This window comes from Bos grunniens, chromosome 18, assembly GCF_055505025.1.
Source record: "Bos grunniens cultivar Pamir isolate PY7600 chromosome 18, Bosgru_T2T1.0, whole genome shotgun sequence".
Taxonomy (NCBI): domain Eukaryota; kingdom Metazoa; phylum Chordata; class Mammalia; order Artiodactyla; family Bovidae; genus Bos; species Bos grunniens.
In genome coordinates this window covers 63,692,017-63,710,149 of record NC_141182.1, presented here as the reverse complement: position 1 = coordinate 63,710,149, position 18,133 = coordinate 63,692,017, and the positions used below count along the sequence as shown (strand labels likewise).

General features: G+C 42.9%; 1 protein-coding gene across 1 annotated transcript; it reads right to left on the bottom strand.

Annotated features, from left to right (window-relative positions):
• Positions 1-12,362: 12,362 nt before the first annotated feature.
• Positions 12,363-13,436, bottom strand: LOC147354716 (vomeronasal type-1 receptor 4-like). Its single transcript, XM_086354691.1, has one exon. It carries the CDS (start codon positions 13,329-13,331, stop codon positions 12,423-12,425), a length of 909 nt encoding a protein of 302 aa, XP_086210817.1. The 5' UTR covers positions 13,332-13,436; the 3' UTR covers positions 12,363-12,422.
• Positions 13,437-18,133: the final 4,697 nt, after the last annotated feature.

The window sequence follows — 18,133 nt, the reverse complement described above, 5'->3', positions numbered from 1 at the left end:
TGAGGCGCATCAATAACTTTTTTAAACTATACTTGTAATTGGGGTTATTCCTCAAAGCATTATATATATTTGCTCTTTTGTCAGGCTTTAATACATTTTATTTTGGCAACAGTTCTTTGAGATTTGATTCACATCCCATATGCCTTATTCATTTAAAGTATTCCACTCAATGATCTTAGTTTATTCAGAGCTGTGGTCTCTGTTGTTGCTGTTTAGTGGTTAAGGCATGTTCGACTCTTTGCGACCATGGACTCTAGCCCATCAGGCTCCTCTGTCCACGGGATTTCCCAGGCGAGAATACTGGAGTGGGTTGCTATTTCCTCCTCCAGGGGTTCTTCCCAACCCAGGCATCGAACCCACATTCTTGCACTGTAGGCGGAATCTTACCATTGAGCCACCACGGAAGCCCGTTGTGGTCTCTGCTGCACCCAGTTTTAGGAAATTTTCATCAATGTGAAAAGAGAGCCCATATCCATTTTTTTGTTTGTTTGTTTCAGATGTTTTATTAAACTGTTTATTTTGTATTGAAGTATAGCCAGTTAACAGTGCTGTGACACTTTCAGGTGGACAGCACAGGGACTCAGGCACACCTACTGCACGCATCCCTTGTCCCTCAACTCCCCTCCCATCCAGGCTGCTGCATAACACGCAATGCATTTTCATGTCTCCACAATAATGAGCATCACCGTTGGATCCCAGGTCTAGTGTGCCTATGACTTTATTTACAAAGTTCTGAGGGATTTCCCTGGCAGTCCAGTGTTAGGACTCTGAGCTTCCAGTGCAGGAGGCCAAATTTCCATCCCCGGTGGGAGAACTAAGATTCCATATGTCATGCAGCCAAAAAAATGTTTCTTGGTGGGAGGGGGGGCAAAAGAAGTATTTATCACTCCCATGTATGGAAAATCCAATAGTGCACATTCAGCCCAGTTTGGGAACCTGTTCTTTGACCCTCGCCTTTTCCAGCCTGGCAGTGGGAGCCACTGATTTTGGACCCAGGATACAGCCTCCCCAGTGATGCAGTATCTGTCACTGTAATTGATCCTGACAGCTTCCACCAGCTCAGCCAGAGCACCCTTGTGTTCCGAGCTGATGTGTGTGAAGGCAGCGGTGGTGCACGTCTTCCTGTAGACCAGACATCCTAGCCTGACCTTCCCCTTGAACCCCCATCTATTTTTTTAAATTAATGTATTTATTTTAATTGGAGGCTAACTACTTTACAATATTGTAGTGGTTTTGCTATATATTGACATGAATCAGCCATGGGTGTACAAATGTCCCCCATCCTGAACCCCCATCCCTCCTCCCTCCCTATCCCATCCCTCAGGACCATCCCAGTGCACAGCCCCAAGCACCCTGTCTCATGCATCGAACCTGGACTGGCGATCTGTTTCACATATAGTAATATACATGTTTCAATGCTATTCTCTCAAATCATCCCACCCTCGCCTTCTCCCACAGAGTCCAAAAGTCTGTGCTTTACATCTGTGTCTCTTTTGCTGTCTCGCATATAGGGTCATTGTTACCATCTTTCTAAATTCCATATATATGTGTTAATATACTGTATTGGTGTTTTTCTTTCTGACTTATTTCACTCTGTATAACAGGCTCCATGTTCATCCACCTTATTAGAATGGATTCAAATGCATTTTTAATAGCTGAGTAACAATAAACTGTGGAAAATTCTCAAAGAGATGGGAATACCAGACCACCTGACCTGCCTCTTGAGAAACCTATATGCAGGTCAGGAAGCAACAGTTAGAACTGGACGTGGAACAACAGACGGATTCCAAATAGGAAAAGGAGTACGTTAAGGCTGTATGTATTTTCACCCTGCTTATTTAACTTATGTGCAGAGTACATCATGAGAAACGCTGGGCTTGAAGAAGCACAAGCTAGAATCAAGATTGCCAGGAGAAATATCAATAACCTCAGATATGCAGATGACACCACCCTTATGGCAGAAAGTGAAGAGGAACTAAAAAGCCTCTTGATGAAAGTGAAAGAGGAGAGTGAAAAAGTTGGCTTAAAGCTCAACATTCAGAAAACGAGGATCGTGGCATCTGGTCCCATCACTTCATGGCAAATAGATGGGGAAACAGGAGAAACAGGGTCAGACTTTATTTTTGGGGCTCCAAAATCACTGCAGATGGTGATTGCAGCCATGAAATTAAAAGACGCCTACTCCTTGGAAGGAAAGTTATGACCAACCTAGATAGCATATTCAGAAGTAGAGATATTACTTTGCCAACAGAGGTCCATCTAGTCAAGGCAATGGTTTTTCCAGTGATCATGTAAGGATGTGAGAGTTGGTCTGTGAAGAAAGCTGAGCGCTGAAGAATTGATGCTTTTGAACTGTGGTGTTGGAGAAGACTCTTGAGAGTCCCTTGGACTGCAAGGAGATCCAACCAGTCCATCCTAATTGAGATCACTCCTGGGTGTTCATTGGAAGGACTGATGCTGAAGCTGAAACTCCAATACTTTGGCCACCTCATGTGAAGAGTTGACTCATTGGAAAAGACCCTGATGCTGGGAGGGATCGGGGGCAGGAGGAGAAGGGGATGAGAGAGGATGAGATGGCTGGATGGCATCACCGACTCGATGGACATGAGTTTGTGTAAACTCCGGGAGTTGGTGATGGACAGGGAGACCTGGCGTGCTGCAATTCATGGGGTCGCAAAGAGCCAGACACGACTGTGCAACTGAACTGAACTGAACTGAACAGAGTCAGATATCCACACTTAAAACTCATATTTCATCAGGATTACCACACAGAGCATAACTTCAAAAATCATTTGTGGACCTGCACTTTCTAGTTCCTCAGGTAAGGAGCTTGGGAGTCATCTCCATGTCCTAACAAGAAAAACACCAATAGACTGAAAATTCTCGAATCAGTAAGAGAGGTGAGAGACAGGGTACATCACTGCCTCCACAAGGGAAGGGACAGCAGGTGAAGAGAAGGAACCAAGATTATATTGGAGCAAAGATTCATGAGCAGAAATCCCTCTGGAACCAGCCCTGGATAGGAAATCCTGTGTCATAATCAATGGATTGATGGGGACTCAGTGTGGAGGAGTCTGACAGAATCTCCAGGAGGACCACTCATCCCACAGTTCTGTCAGTCTGGTGATATTTCCCTCAGTTAATATCAGAGAAATCCACCAGATCATTTGGAGTTGTGTATCTGCTGTGACTAAACATGCACACAAGCCAGTAGAAGCAATAATAATTAATGTGATGCTGAATCAGCAGAGAAGTGTGTAACTCACCTCATCCCAGGTCAGCACAGAAGTCAGAGCTTGTCTGTGCAGGCCTCCTAAGACAGGGAGAAAGCCCTGCTGAGAGAGCTCATGTGCCCAGGACCATGGACAGAGGAGTCAGGAACTCGGCCCTGGATAGAGGGACACAGGGAGAGCTGGGGAGGGCGGAGCAGGCCGCATCCAGTGCAGAATCACTAAGCCTTTTCTCAGAGATTGCCTCTGATGGTACTCAGTCTTAGCCACGACGACCACCTGGGGTCCTTGTCAATACTGGCCTTAGAATGTCTGAACTGCTACAACAAAACATCACCCACTCAAGAGGATTATAAACAGAAATTTATTGCTCACAGTTCTGGAGGTTAGAAGTCCAAGATCAAGGCTGCAGCATGATTCCTGTCTGGGGAGAGCTGCCTTCTTGATTCATGACTGGTGCCTCTTGCTGTGTCCTCAGGTGACGGGAAGAGTCATGGAGCTCGCGAGGTCTCTTTTATAAGGGCACTTACATAGTTCATGAGGTCTACACCTGGCCAAAGGCCCACATTCTGACACCATCATGTTTGGGATTATGATATCAGTATATGAAGTTTGGAACAGAAATACTCAGACAATTCCATGGTTCAAGGTACATTCCACTGTATTTGAAAATATTAAATTCAGCATTGAATTATCACAGACAGTATTATTCTAATCCTATTACCATTTTTTAAAATTTTATTTTGTCCTGAGGTATAGGTGATTGACAATGCTATGATAGTTTCAGGTGAACAGTAAGGGCCTCAGCCATACATATACAGGTATCCATTCTCAACCAAACTCTCCTCCCATCCTGGCTGCCAGATCCAATTGAGCAGAGTTCCCTGTGCTATATAGTAGGTCGTTTGCTGGTTTTCCATTTTAGTAGTTCCAATTCTTTAAAAAGGGCATACATTGCTTATTTTCTAGCATTTGCACTGTTTTCACAGAGTTGAAAATTCATTAGATTTCATCTCATTACAAAGTCTTTTTTCTTTCTCCTGCTCCAGAATAAAATAGGGGGGGAGCATTTCCCCATTCAATCAGAGAGACAGAAATATGAGTAACATCTCTACACACAACTTAAAAACATCCAGAACTCTAACAGAATGTCTTAGCAGAAATTATAACCCACAGTCTAACTTGTTAGGTCCTGAGAAGTCACTAGATGCTGTTACACATGGTTGAGAAGCTCAGTGGCTCTGGTCATGCAGACTTGACAGATTCCACAGTGACCCCCCTCTCTTTTTCCCTCATTGTCAGGGAACCCAGGGCACAGGGATTTGCAGTGAACTCAGCACCTTGGTCCCACTCAGATACACTGTTGTTGAATTATTACATCATCCAAGACCTGGAAATAATCTAAGTGCACACTATAAATAAATAGATAAAGAAGCTGTGGTGTATTATACAATGGGATGTTTTTCATTGGAGGATAGTTGTGTTACAATGTCGTAACACATGTTTTTATTGGAGTATGGCTGTGTGTGCTATACAATATTATTTAGTTTCTGCTGTACAGCAAAGTGATTCACTTATATGTATACTTATCCCCTCTTCTCTTCACCTTTAGGTCACCACTGAACATTGAGTAGAGTTCTCTGTGCTATATAGTATGTTCTCATTAGTTCTCCATTTTACACATCATAGTGTATACATGCCAAACCAATAGTATTACTCACAAGTACTGAATCATTATTTTACCCATGAAACTGACGTAACATTATATCAGTTGTATTCCAATTTAAAAAACCGCAAAAACAAAAGTTGGACACTATCTTATACAAAAATGATCTGAACTGGATCACCAGCGAAGTCCCCCAAACAAGTCTTAACAGATTTAAGACTGAAATCCCATCGAGTGTGTTTTCTAACCCCTTGATATGAAGCTAGATGCCAATAACAGCAGGAAAGTCCGAAAATTCACAGATACGTGGAGATGAACAACTACCTCTAGAGCAAGTAGTAGTCAAAGAAAAATCCTAAAGGAAATAAAAGACCTTGAGACAAGAGTGAATGGAAACATAGCAAACAGAAGGTTATGGGATTCAGCACAAGTTGTTCTAAGAGGGACGTTTTCACAACAGATGCCTACATTAAGAAAAAAGATTCTAGTAATCAAGCTAACGTTTTACCACAAGATTCAACAGCAACCAAAAAGCACCAAAATACCACTAGCACCCCCTCCCCCAAAAACCAAACCCCAAACTAAGGAAAAGTTAATGGATACAAGGAAGTAAAAAAGAACAGAGTGTAAATAAATGAAATAGAGACCAGAAAAACAATAGAAAAGACCAGGGAAACCACAAGCTGCCGTTTGGAAAGATGAACATTCACCTTGTCACTGAGCACCTGCAGCAACGTGAGGAGGAAACAGTGACTTCGGGCACCTAAGGCGTTTCTAACCCAACGGCCACCCTCGCTCCTTTTCCCACTAGAGCCATGGCATTACTTCCGCTCAAAGCAGGAAACGCATCCTGGCCCCCCTCCCAGCTCCTAGTCGCCCCTCTTCCCGCCACGTCAACAATCTGGTCCTTCAGGCTCAGCCTCCTGGCTCCACCTTCTCAGAGTCACCTCAGGAGCCCCCTCAGTCACCATGACTGACTCGCTCTCTTCACCTCAAGATGAGATTCATACCTTTTTGTTTGTTTCCTCCTCTCCCCTCTATCTTCCTGATCAGTCGAGAGCTCTCGGAAACAAGAAATACTCTCCCGGCAGATGCAGCTGTCGCCGACGAGCACCGTGGCTCCCGCCCAGCCTCTCCCTCAGCTGTGGCTCATGCTGGAGCTGCTGTGTGCAGGCACCACCTCCGATTTCGCTAGAGTTTACCGGGATGAGGACCTAAACACTTACCCTGCTCTCTCGACAGTTCCTAGACTCTTACCCCTGCTCTCGCGACAGCTCGTGGAAAGAGGACTTGGACACATGCTCCTGCTCTCGCGACAGTTCCCGAGGCACAGGCCTGTTCAGGTACCTCTGATCTCGCTGTAGTTCCTGGGGCTGGGAGATGGACATGTTCCCCTGATCTCCCAGCAGCCCCCGAGGAAAGGTCCCGGACAGGTGAGTGGACTGTGGGTCCTGCCCTGCACGACTGTATGGCGACTTCTACCTGCGCTGTGTCCCGTCCAGCCTCCTTCAGGCATGGTGGCCCATCCTGGGGGTGCCCTGAGCCTGGCCCTCCTATGCGGCTGCTCCATGACTGCGATGGAACTCTATCAGTAGAAGCCCTGACATGAATCTCAACGCACAGTAACTCCTCATAGGATCCTCCGGAAGCCCCCTCGTGTCTCCCTACATCACAGCTCCCAGAGACTCCTGTTCGTGCCTGTCCTTTCATCCTCTTGCACCTCTCCTCCCACACACATGGCCCATGACCTTCCTGTGAGGCTGGGTATTCTGGGGTGAGAGGTGTGGTCAAATCCACCGGATGTACATATCCTGGGAGACACAGAAATCAACCCCACAGGTGAGGTGCCTCCCTGACACCAACAGTCATGATCAGAAGGACACACCTGCCCCCACACAGTCCATGACTCCCAGCCCCACATGGTAGCACATGGGGGGGACACCACCACAGCCAGAGTCAGAAACTAACTCACAGCAGGTGCTGACAGAGCTCTTCTTTCAGGAAACACCATTAAAGGCAGTTCTGTCTCTTTTGCTCCTGAGCACTTTTTCTACCCTAACTTTCTCATATAGTTTGGTTTTTTTCCTTAACTTCTGTGAGTAAAACTGCTTACAATGCAGTGGTAGCAGCAGGAATTAATTCTGTTGCATTGACAGAGAAGTAGGTAACTCATCACAGGTGAGCCCTGAAATCAGAGCTGGTGTGTAGCCCAGTGCTGAGGGAGAGCTGGGAATGAGCTGCTTAGAGGCACCATCAGGAGCTGTGGCAACAGGACTCAAGGAGCCTGGAGTAGGGTCCCAGGTGCAGATACACTGAGAAAGGGGGCAGGGGGACTCCTTCCCCTGCAAGCATAGATCTGTGAGGTCTGCTACAGTGAGCAGTGAAAGTGGAAGTCGCTCAGTGGTGTCCATCTCGTTTGGACCCCGTGGACTATACAGCCTGTGAAATTCTCCAGGCCAGAGTACTGGAGTGGGTGACCATCCCTTCTCCAGGGCATCTTCCCAACCTAGGGATCGAATTCAGGTCTCCGGCATTGCAGGCAGATTCTGTACCAGCTGAGCTAACAGGGAAGCTCACAATGAGCACAGTCCTTGTTAACAACAGGGAGGAGCTTGGTGATGGGATCATCCAAGGCTTGGCACACATTCCAGAGAGACCACATCCCTCCTCTCATCTTTAGAGACTCCAGGGCCACCCGGCTCTGCTCCTGGCCTGAGACACTCCTGGGCTCACAGCCACCCTCCACCCAGCAGAGCATGGATGTGTATGCTCAAGTGAGGCCGTGTTGCCCCTGTCCTGTCCAGTGTGAATTAAGTCCTAAGTCCCTCTCCTGCTGGAGGCAACATCTCTCCCAGTCTTTGCCCTGAGATTGAACAGAAGGACGTGCTCACCTGGCTGGTCTTTGCTTCAGAGCTCTGTGCAGGGACGTGTCACTCAAGATGAGCCCCAAGCACCTGGTGTCATGGTTATAGGGACGGTGTTTCTAGCCTTGGTCTCTCCACAGAGATTCCGTTATCACGCCACCTGCTGTGTGGGTGACACTGACTGCATGGTGAGTCTGGGGCGTTCCCAGTGAGGAGCAAATGTTATCCCCAGTGTAAATCATCTTCCTTCTTGGGAGATTAAGGACAGCTTTTCGGAATCAAGGAAAAGACCTGAATGAGCAGTCAAATAGCTGGCAGAAAACTTTTATCTTAATTCCCTGTGGAAAACAGTAGTTCAGAATCACAGTTGTCATCGGGTACTATAGGATTGCTTGAAGGTGCATCAAAATTTTTTTTCTTTTACCACACTTCCATTTGGGCTTATTCCTCCAGGTATTTTCTTTATATATAGGCAGGTGTTTACCAATTCGGTTTTGGTAACAGTGTCTTTGAGAAGCTTTAATTCACATAACATATAACTCACCCATCTAAAGTACACCACTCAGTCGTCTTACTTTATTCAGAGAATGGTCTTGGCTGTTTTTTGGTCTCTAAGTCTTGTCGGACTCTTTGCTACCCCTCTGGCTGTAACCCTCCAGGCCCTTCTGTCCGTGGGATTTCCCAGAGAAGAATACTGGAGGGGTTGCCATTTCCTTCTCCAGGGGATCTTCCCTACCCAGGAGTAAAATCCACATCTCCTAGTTTAGCTGGTGGATTCTTTACCACTGTGCCACCAGGGAAGCCTGTTGTGGTCTTTACCACACTCATTTTAGGAAATTTTCATCAACCTGGAAAAAAAACCAAATCTTTTTTTTTTTTTTAAGATTTTTACAATTAAACTATATATTTTATATTGGAGTATAGCCAATTAACCATGTTGTGACTGTTTCAGGTGGACAGCAATGGAGCTCAGCTGTATATATATATACATGTATCCATTCTCCTCCAAACTGCCCTCCCATTCAGCCCCCCATGTAACACTCAATGCATTTTCATGTCTCCAAAATAATGAGCATCATCACTGGATCCCAAGTCTAGTATTCCTATGACTTTCTATAAGAAATTTTGGGTGACCTCCTTGGAAGTCCAGTGGTTAGGATTCCACACTTCCAATGCAGAGGGTGAAGTTTTGATCCCTGGTTGGGGAATCAAGTTCCTACATGTCAAACAGCCAAAAATTTTTTTTTCTGGTCTAAGAAGTATTTATTACTCTCACGTACAGAAAACTCAGTAGTGTACATTTAGCCCAGTTTGGTGGCCTGTTCTTTGACCCTTGCCTTTTCTACCTTGGCAACGGGAGCCACTGATTTGGGACCCAGGACACGGCCTCCCCAGTGATGGTGGATCTCATGATATCTGTCGTTGTAGCAGGTGCTGACGGCTTCCACCAGCTCAGCTGAAGTGGCCTTGTCCTCCAAGCTGACTTGTGTAAAGGCAATGGTAGTACAGGTCTTCTTGTGCACTAGACGCCCTGGCCTGGCCTTCCTTGGACCGCCATCTTTTTTTATTATTAATATTTAAAAAAAATTTTAATTGGAGGATAATTGCTTAAAAATGTTGTGTTGGTTTCTGCCATATGACAACATGAATCAGCTATATGTATATATACATCCCCTCTGTCCAGAGCCTCCCTGCCCACCCTATCCCACCCCTCTACAGCCTCAAACAGCACCGAGTTTACCTCCCTGTGCTCTGCAGCAGCTTCCCGCTAGCTATCTATTTACACATGGTGTTGTGTATATTTCAATGCCACCCTTTCTATTCATTCCATGCTCGCCTTCCCCGCGCTGTGTCTACAAGTCTGTTCTCTATCTCTGCGTCTCTATGCCTGCCTGGCAAATAGGTTCATATGGCATTTTTCTAGATTCCGTATATGTGCGTTAATATATGGTATTTGTTGTTCTCTCTCTGATTTACTTCACTGTGTATAACAGGCTCTAGGTTCATCCACCTCAGGTCAACTGACTCACATTAGAGACCCCCATTCTTACTGTGCCCGATGAGCAGGAGGGCCGCCAGTTCTGGGTCACATAATAGGTTACCTTGTTTATATCTAGTAGTGTGAAAAATGAAGTAGAGTTGAAATTACTTCTATTCAATTATTTTAAAGATAAAAATAATTCATAGGCAGTTAATTTATTATTTTTAAGAGGAGGTTGTCTATAACTAAATATATTTCTATTATTGATCACATTTTATTACCTTTTATACACTTTAATAGGAAAAACAGGAAGTAAAATTATGATATTTTTAGATATATAGATATTGAAACAATCCACTCATAGTAGAACTAACTCCTTAAAAGTTAAAGGGACTTCTTCACTCAGAAGACAAATTGTACGAAAGAAAACAACACTTACAAAAAAGAACTACAAGCATTGGAAAAGGCAGTCACATTGACACTTGCATAAACTCTACTTTCTCTTCATTTCTTATTTTTACAAGGCACAACTATCTCATGACAGCTAAAACCATAGCATTACTTGTCAGTAATAATGTATATAGATACACTACTGGGGGATCCTTACATGATGACCAAAAGATCACTGAAAGATAGTTATCCATTAACACCTTAAATTTAAAAATAGGACTTTATAAATAACACACTAAAAGGAAGGCAAAAAAAAACAGAAAAAAAGAAATTGGACAAATAGAAACAAATCTCAAATTTACAAAATGCAAGTGACAAATAAAAAAGAAGGCAGCCACTAGTCTTTCCTTCAGCTCACACCATCCATCTAATCGACTACATTTATTGAGAGTCTACCATGTAAACAATCCAGGTTTAAAGGACAAGCAAGCCATTGAACAGCACTGATTTTCCATGTAACACTACAGCATTTCGAGAAAGAGAAGTGAAATAAAGTTACACAATAGAAAAACACAGTATAGAAAAAACATATGCTCCATTTTCATGTGTATTACCTTTATCTCAGAAATCAAATCTCCACCCACACAAGAATAATATTCATGGAGATCAATATTGGATTTTATGCCAGTGTGTGTACAGTATTAGCCACAACACACAAGGATAAAATTTGGTGAAACTCTTGAAATGTTCCTAAAGAAAGGAGATCTTCTTCAGACAGCTGCATTGGTCAAGGGTGAAGTGGTTTCCTTAGTAGTGATTTGTACATTTCTCAAGCTGATAATTCATGGGTTGACTTTCAGATCTCCTAAGGCATCTCTGGAATTAAATGAACCTTCTCAGGTCATTGGAAATTATGTAGAAATTTGGTGCTGAGTACAGACATCAAAAGGTATCAACTTCTAGTTATAAAATAAGCAAGTCAAGGGGATGTGATGAACCACATGGTGAATATAATCAATTATATTTCATTGCATATGTCCCTTCAGTCATGTCTGACTCTTTCTTTGTGACCCTATGGACCATAGCCTGCCAGGCTCCTCTGTCCTTCTAATTCTCCAGGCAAGAATACTGGACTGGATTTCTGTACCCTCCTCCAGGGGATCTTCCTAACCCAGGGATTGACCCCACATCTTCTGCACTGGCAGGTGGGTTCTTTACCTGTAGCACTACCTGGGAAGCCCAGCCTGTGTGAGAGTCAAACACATGGCAAATAGAAGGAGGAAAGTGGACAGTGACAGATTTTATTTTCTGGGGCTCCAGAATCACTGCAGATGGTGACTGCAGCCATGAAATCAAAAGACTGGATGAAAAGCTATGATAAGCCTAGACAGTATATTAGAAAGCAGAGAAATCACTTTGCTGACAACAGTTCAGATCATCAAAGCTATGGTTTTTCCAGTAGTCATGTATGGATGTGAGAGCTAGACCAAAAAAGGCTGAGCAATGAAGAATTGATGCTTTTGAACTGTGGTGTTGGGACTTGAGAGTCCCTTGAACTGCAAGGGGCTCTAATTAGTCAATCCTAAAGGAAATCAACACTGAGTATTCATTGGGAGGATTGATACTGAAGCTGAAGCTCCAATACTTTGGCACCTGATGCAAGGAGCCGACTCATTGGAAAAGACCTTGATGCTGGGAAACACTGAAGGGAAAAGGAGAAGTGAGTGACAGAGGATGCAACGGTTTAATAGCATCACACTCAGTGGACTTGAATTTTGAGCAAACTCCAGGAGATGGTGAAGGACAGGGGAGCCTGGTGTGCTGCAGTCCATGGGGTCGCAAAGAGTTGGATAAAACTTAATGACTGAAGAACAACAAGAGAGTCAACCTTCAAAGTTCTCATCACAGGGACTTCCCTGGTGGTTAAGACTTGGATCTGCCACTGCAGGGGGTGCTGATTTGATCCTTGGTTTTGGAACTAAGATCCCATGTGCCCCACAGCTAAATAATAAAACAACTAACTAAATAAAATCAATAAACATGGCAAAGTTCATATCACAAGAAAGAAAGTCATGTCATCTGTGAAGGTGCAGGGATCGTACTAGACTTATGATGATCATCCTGAAACATAAATAAATGCCCATTCTTTGTGTTCTATATCTGAAACTAATGCAAGGTTATGTGTGAATCGTACCTCAAAAAAAAAATGGATACTGAGTGCTTACACAATAATTATGGTTATGAAAAGTGACTACTAGATATTTAGCACTTTACCCATATATTCTAACAAGTCAAGAGCAGAACCTAGGAGTTCTAGGATCTCTAAGAAGCAGCAGGAAAGGGGAAATGGTGGGAAAACAGGAACCCAATACATTAGAGGTCTGTATCAACCATAGACGAATATCAAAGAAGGCTGCAATATAAAAAGACACAACAGAATTTAGGAAGTAGAAGGTGATGAAGGTGACCACCAGCATCAGGATGGTGTGGACGGCTCTGGTCTCTGGGGGGCATCTGTGGTGCCCAGTGGGGGTGTGAATATACTGCACCCTCTGGCGGTGTCTGAGCAGGAGAAGCACCATGGAGCCACTGGACCAGACCATTACGCTAATAAACATGGCATCAGAGATGGACCACAAATAGCTCATACCTATTTCAGTAGGTGAGGATGAACAGAACCACGTGCCTTTGGTATCAGTATAGTTGTGCATGTTCTGTGGACCAGTGAGTTTGAGAGGAACAGGGATGTACATTAAGAAACTGAGCATCCAGCAGGTGCAGCAGGAAGGACCAATGACCTTGGGAGCCCTTCCTCTGAGCATCACCCACTCTGCTCTCCTGGGGGTGAGAGTCAAAGACTGATAGGTGCTCAGGATGCAGGTGGAGCACAGGGTGGTGCTGTGAGCCACTCTCCGTAAGTAATACACAAACTTACACCCAAGACTGGACAGGGGATTCCTCGGAATAAAAGCTGCCATTGTGTGGGGAATGCCAGGGGACAGAAGAACCAAGAGATTGGCAACCGCCATGTGGGTATGAATCATGTCTGTGGGTCTCTGGCTTTGGCCAATCAAGACTGGAGAGATGCTGTGGAAGAAAAGGATGACATTGACCAGGGACCCTATCACCATCTGTATAAGATATGTGATTTTCAGAGCAGCCTGACTTGTGGTTCTCAGGGCATCTTTGTGAAAAAACATGGAGAGGACGTCAAGAGTGTCCTGGAGCAGAAAGAAGGCTGTGGTGGTGGTGACATCAGCTGTCTTCTTAGAGAACCAACACTGGACAAGGATTCCCACATTTTATTTGTCCTGAAAAAAAAAAAAAAGTCTCACAGTCTAGAGAATGACTTTCTAGGATAACATAATCCAGACACCAGTTAAAGCATTCACCATTATTTATTTGGTTTTGCTTTGTATTTACTTTTACATCCTGATGTTCGCTCTCCATGCAGGGTCTGCAAAGTGATGGTTATATCTATTTTGTTCAACAGCATTGTTGGTCTAGTTCATCCGTTTTTGTCATTATTCACAGAAATAGAAAAAAAAATCCCAGAATTGCATGCAACCATAAAATACTCCCAAATACTCTAAACATCTTGTGAGAGAAGAACAAAACATCGAGCTTCCTCATTTCTAAATATATGTCAAATCTATGGTAACAGAAACAGTATGCTATAGGCATAAAACAGATCAGTGGGACAGAATAGAGAGCACAGAACTAAATGTATGCTCCTTTGGCTAATCAGTTACAAAGGCACTAAGGATACATAATTGTAAAAGGATAGTTTCTTTAATAAATGGTATTTGGAAAGTTGGAAATCCACTTCTAAAGATAAAAACTTAGAGACTAGACCTTACAATTCTGACCAGAAGAAAAAAATTGTGACTATGTATATCATAGATTGTAATTAGCACACTTTGATCAACTTCAATATATGCAAACAGTGAACCATTATTTTGTACCCATAAAACTGACATAACGTTATGTCAATTATATCTCAATTTCAAAAACTGAAAAAGAAGCTGGGTGCTATTTTACAACACACACAGAAAAGATCTGAACTGGATTAAGATTTGGATGTGAGATGTGAAACCATGAAATTCCCAGAGGAAAGAAGTAAGCTCCCTGAGGTTAGTCTTGGTCATAATTGTTTGGATTTGACAACAAAAGCAAAGGTAAGGGAGTGATGTAGCATGTAAAACCCTCCTCAGAGCAAAGGAAATCATGAAAATGCAGCTATGCAACAGGAGACAATATTAGCAAACCACACACCCAGTAATGAGTGAATATCCAATTTGGGCAGATCCCCCAATAATCCAGTTTGAAACGGGCAGAACAGGGTCAAAGGCTCAGAGTTTACACCCGGTAGTCACTTAATGGCTCACCAGCAAAGAATTCGCCTGCAGTGCAGGACCTGCAGGAGATGCTGTTTCAATCCCTGGTGCAAGAAGATTCCCTGGAGGAGAAAAGGGCAACCCACTCCAGTACTCTTGCCTGGAAAAAATTCCATCGACAGAGGAGCCCGGTGGGATCATTTGTGACATGGCCTTAAGAGTGCTCCATGCAACTTTTTTTAACAGCAAGGCCTTCAAACATGCTTTTAAGAACTGGACTTTTTTGTTTTTTAACAGTATCTCAGATTCAACTTAGAGCTTTCCAGTTACCTTTTTTTTTTCAAGTCAGTTGTTGGAAGATATTTTTATATCTTTTTTTCTTTTCTTTTTGGGAGATATTTTTGAAGGGTATAAAGGAAATGTAAAGGGGTCTGATTGATGGCTGAAAGAGAGTGAGAATTATAAGAAGTCACCAAGAGCAGACTATGAAGAGCACTGAGGACTGGAATTTGATTCTACTGGCATGGGGAGTGCCACAATCAGATAGAACATTGAAAAGCATGAACTTTGGACTATGTGGATGGGGAGTGGGAAGGCAGAGATACCTGGGAAGATGCTGTGACCATGAGGCAAGAGGTACCTGTGGTCTTTACCAGAGAAATGGCAGAGACATGGGGATAAAGGATGGACTAAATCTGGGGGATGTAATATACAGCAGGATGACTGTAGTTAATAATACTGTTTTGCATATTTGAAAGTTGTGGAGAAAGTAGATTTTAAAATCCTCATGACGAGAAAAAAATTTTTTGTAATTGTATATGGTGATGAATATTACTAGGCTTATGTAGTGATGATTTCATAATGCATACAAATATTGAATTATTATGTTGTATACTTTAGACATGTTATATATCAGGTATACCTCAGTATAAAAAAATGGACTAGGAATGGCTTCAGAAAGTGGAAAGGGCAGGACATGGAGACTGGATGGGAGGATGCAGAGTCAAAGTGGGGGTCCAGATTTCCATGCTAGGAAGATGGTGGCATCAACCACTGAGATGGCAGGCATAAGAAATACAGCTGGGGCAAGGGTGGGAAATATATGTTAGTTTTTTAAAATAAATTTTTAAATTATAGAATATATTATTATTGTACAAATGTCAACACAAAAGTATTAAAATTCCTCTATTCACCAGCTCCCCCCCCCCAAAAAAAAAATGGGCAAAGGACCTGAACAGACATTTTTCCAAAGAAGACATGCAAAAAGTTAAAAGGTACATGGACAGGAGTTTAATATCTCTAGTTGTCAGATCAAAATTACAATGAGATAACATCTCTCACCTGTTAGTCTGTCTGTTCTCCAAAAACCAAAAGGCAACACACTGCCAAGGAGGTTGAGAGAAAAAAACACTTTACATACTGTTGGGAATGTAAACTGGTACATCCTCGTGGAAAACGTTATGGCAGTTCCTCAGAAGTTAAAACCAGAACTCCCATACCAGCCAGCAGTCAGACTTCTAGCATAGAAGTCTACAAATAATAAATGCTGGAGAGGGTGTGGAGAAAAGGGAACCCTCTTACACTGTTGGTGGGAATGCAAACTAGTACAGCCACTATGGAGAACAGTGTGGTGATTCATTAAAAAACTGGAAATAGAACTGCCATATGACCCAGAAATGCCACTGCTGGGTATACACACTGAGGAAACCAGAATTGAAAGAGACACGTGTACCCCAATGTTCATCGCAGCACTGTTTATAATAGCCAGGACATGGAAGCAACCTAGATGCCCATCAGCAGATGAATGGATAAGAAAGCTGTGGTACATATACACAATGGAGTATTACTTAGCCATTAAAAAGAATACATTTGAATCAGTTCTAATGAGGTGGATGAAACTGGAACCTATTATACAGAGTGAAGTAAGCCAGAAAGAAAAACACCAATACAGTATACTAACGCATATATATGGAATTTAGAAAGATGGTAACAATAACCGTGTATACGAGACAGCAAAAGAGAACAGTCCTTTGGACTCTGTGGGAGAGGGAGAGGGTGGGATGATGTGGGAGAATGGCATTGAAATATATATAATATCATATATGAAATGGGTTGCCGGTCCAGGTTCAATGCACGATACTCGATGCTTGGGGCTGGTGCACTGGGACGACCCAGACGGATGGTATGGGGAGGGAGTTGGGAGGAGGGTTCAGGATGGGGAACACATGTATACCTGTGGCAGATTCATTTTGATATATGACAAAACCAATACAATATTGTAAAGTTAAATAAAATTAAATTTAAAAAAAAGAAAAAAAATACACAAACAGTGAAAGAATCTTGAGAAAGAACAACAAAGCATGAAACTTCTTTATTTCATATTGTATGTCAAATTTATAGTAACAGAAACACATATGGGCATTTAAACAGACAGATCAATGGAACAGAATAAAGAGGCAGAAACAAACCCAAGCTCCAGCAGCTAATAAGTTTAGACAGAGGCACTAAGAATAATATAATAGAAAAAGGATAGTTTCTTCAACAAGTGCTATTTGGAAAACTGAACATCCACATCTAAAGACTGAAACTGGTAGTCACAAACCTACCAAATTCTGACTGAATGAAAAAAATGTAATGCATGTATAATAGGTGTTAACAGATTACACTTACTGTAACCACCTGGCAACATAGACAGACACTGAATCATTACTTTGTACACATGAAACTCATATAATGTTATATCAGTTATGTCCCAATTTTAAAAACTACAAGAAAAGCTGCAGAGTATCTTACATCACACACAAAAATGGTCTCAACTGGGCTAAGACTGGAATGTAAGAGCTGAAACCATGAAAGTCTGAGAGGAAAGAAGTGAGCTCCTTGACATTGGTCTTGGTCATGATGGCTTGAATTTAACAACAAAAGCAAAGGTAAACGAATGGGAGTGTATCACATAAGACCTCTGCAGAGCAAAGGAAAGCATTAAGAGGCAGCTATGCAACAGGAGACAATATTAGCAATCCACACACCCAGTAATGAGTGAACATCCAAAATGTAAAAGGAATTTCTGGAAAAACCCAAAACCCAGCTTAAAATGTACAAAGGACTCAAGTAGACATTTGTCCAAAGACAGCAAACCAAGGGCTAAAAAGGTTCATGGCCAGGTGCTCAGTATCTCTAGTCATCAGATCAAAATCCCAATGTGATAGCGTCTCTCACCTGTTAGTGTCTGTTCCCCAGAAGACAAGAGGGAGCAAATTGGCAGGGATGTTGAGAAAAAGGAATACTTATGCACTGTTGCTGGGAACATAGATGGGTACAGCTTCTGGGGAAAATGTTATAATTCCTCGGAAACTAGAACCTGATCTGCCATGTGACCCAGCAGTCCTGCTTCTAGTGTGTATACAAGGGGGTGAAATCAGATCTTGGAGCAATGTCTGGACCCCTGTGTTCATTGCTGCCTGTTACCACAAGAGCCAAGACCCAGAAACAACCCAAGCGCCCACTGACAGATGAATCAGTTAGGGAGCCAAGATGCATCATACGGTGGAATATAACTCAGTTTTTCAAAGGTGGAAATCCTTCCTTTTGCAACAGCATGGATAAAACTTGACGACACTTTGGTGTGTGAAATATCCAGACATAGATATTTGCCATTCCCTTCT

What these genes read in the sequence shown, in the direction of transcription:
- LOC147354716 (XM_086354691.1), bottom strand. Translation starts at nt 13,331, where the DNA reads ATGTTTTTTCACAAAGATGCCCTGAGAACCACAAGTCAGGCTGCTCTG.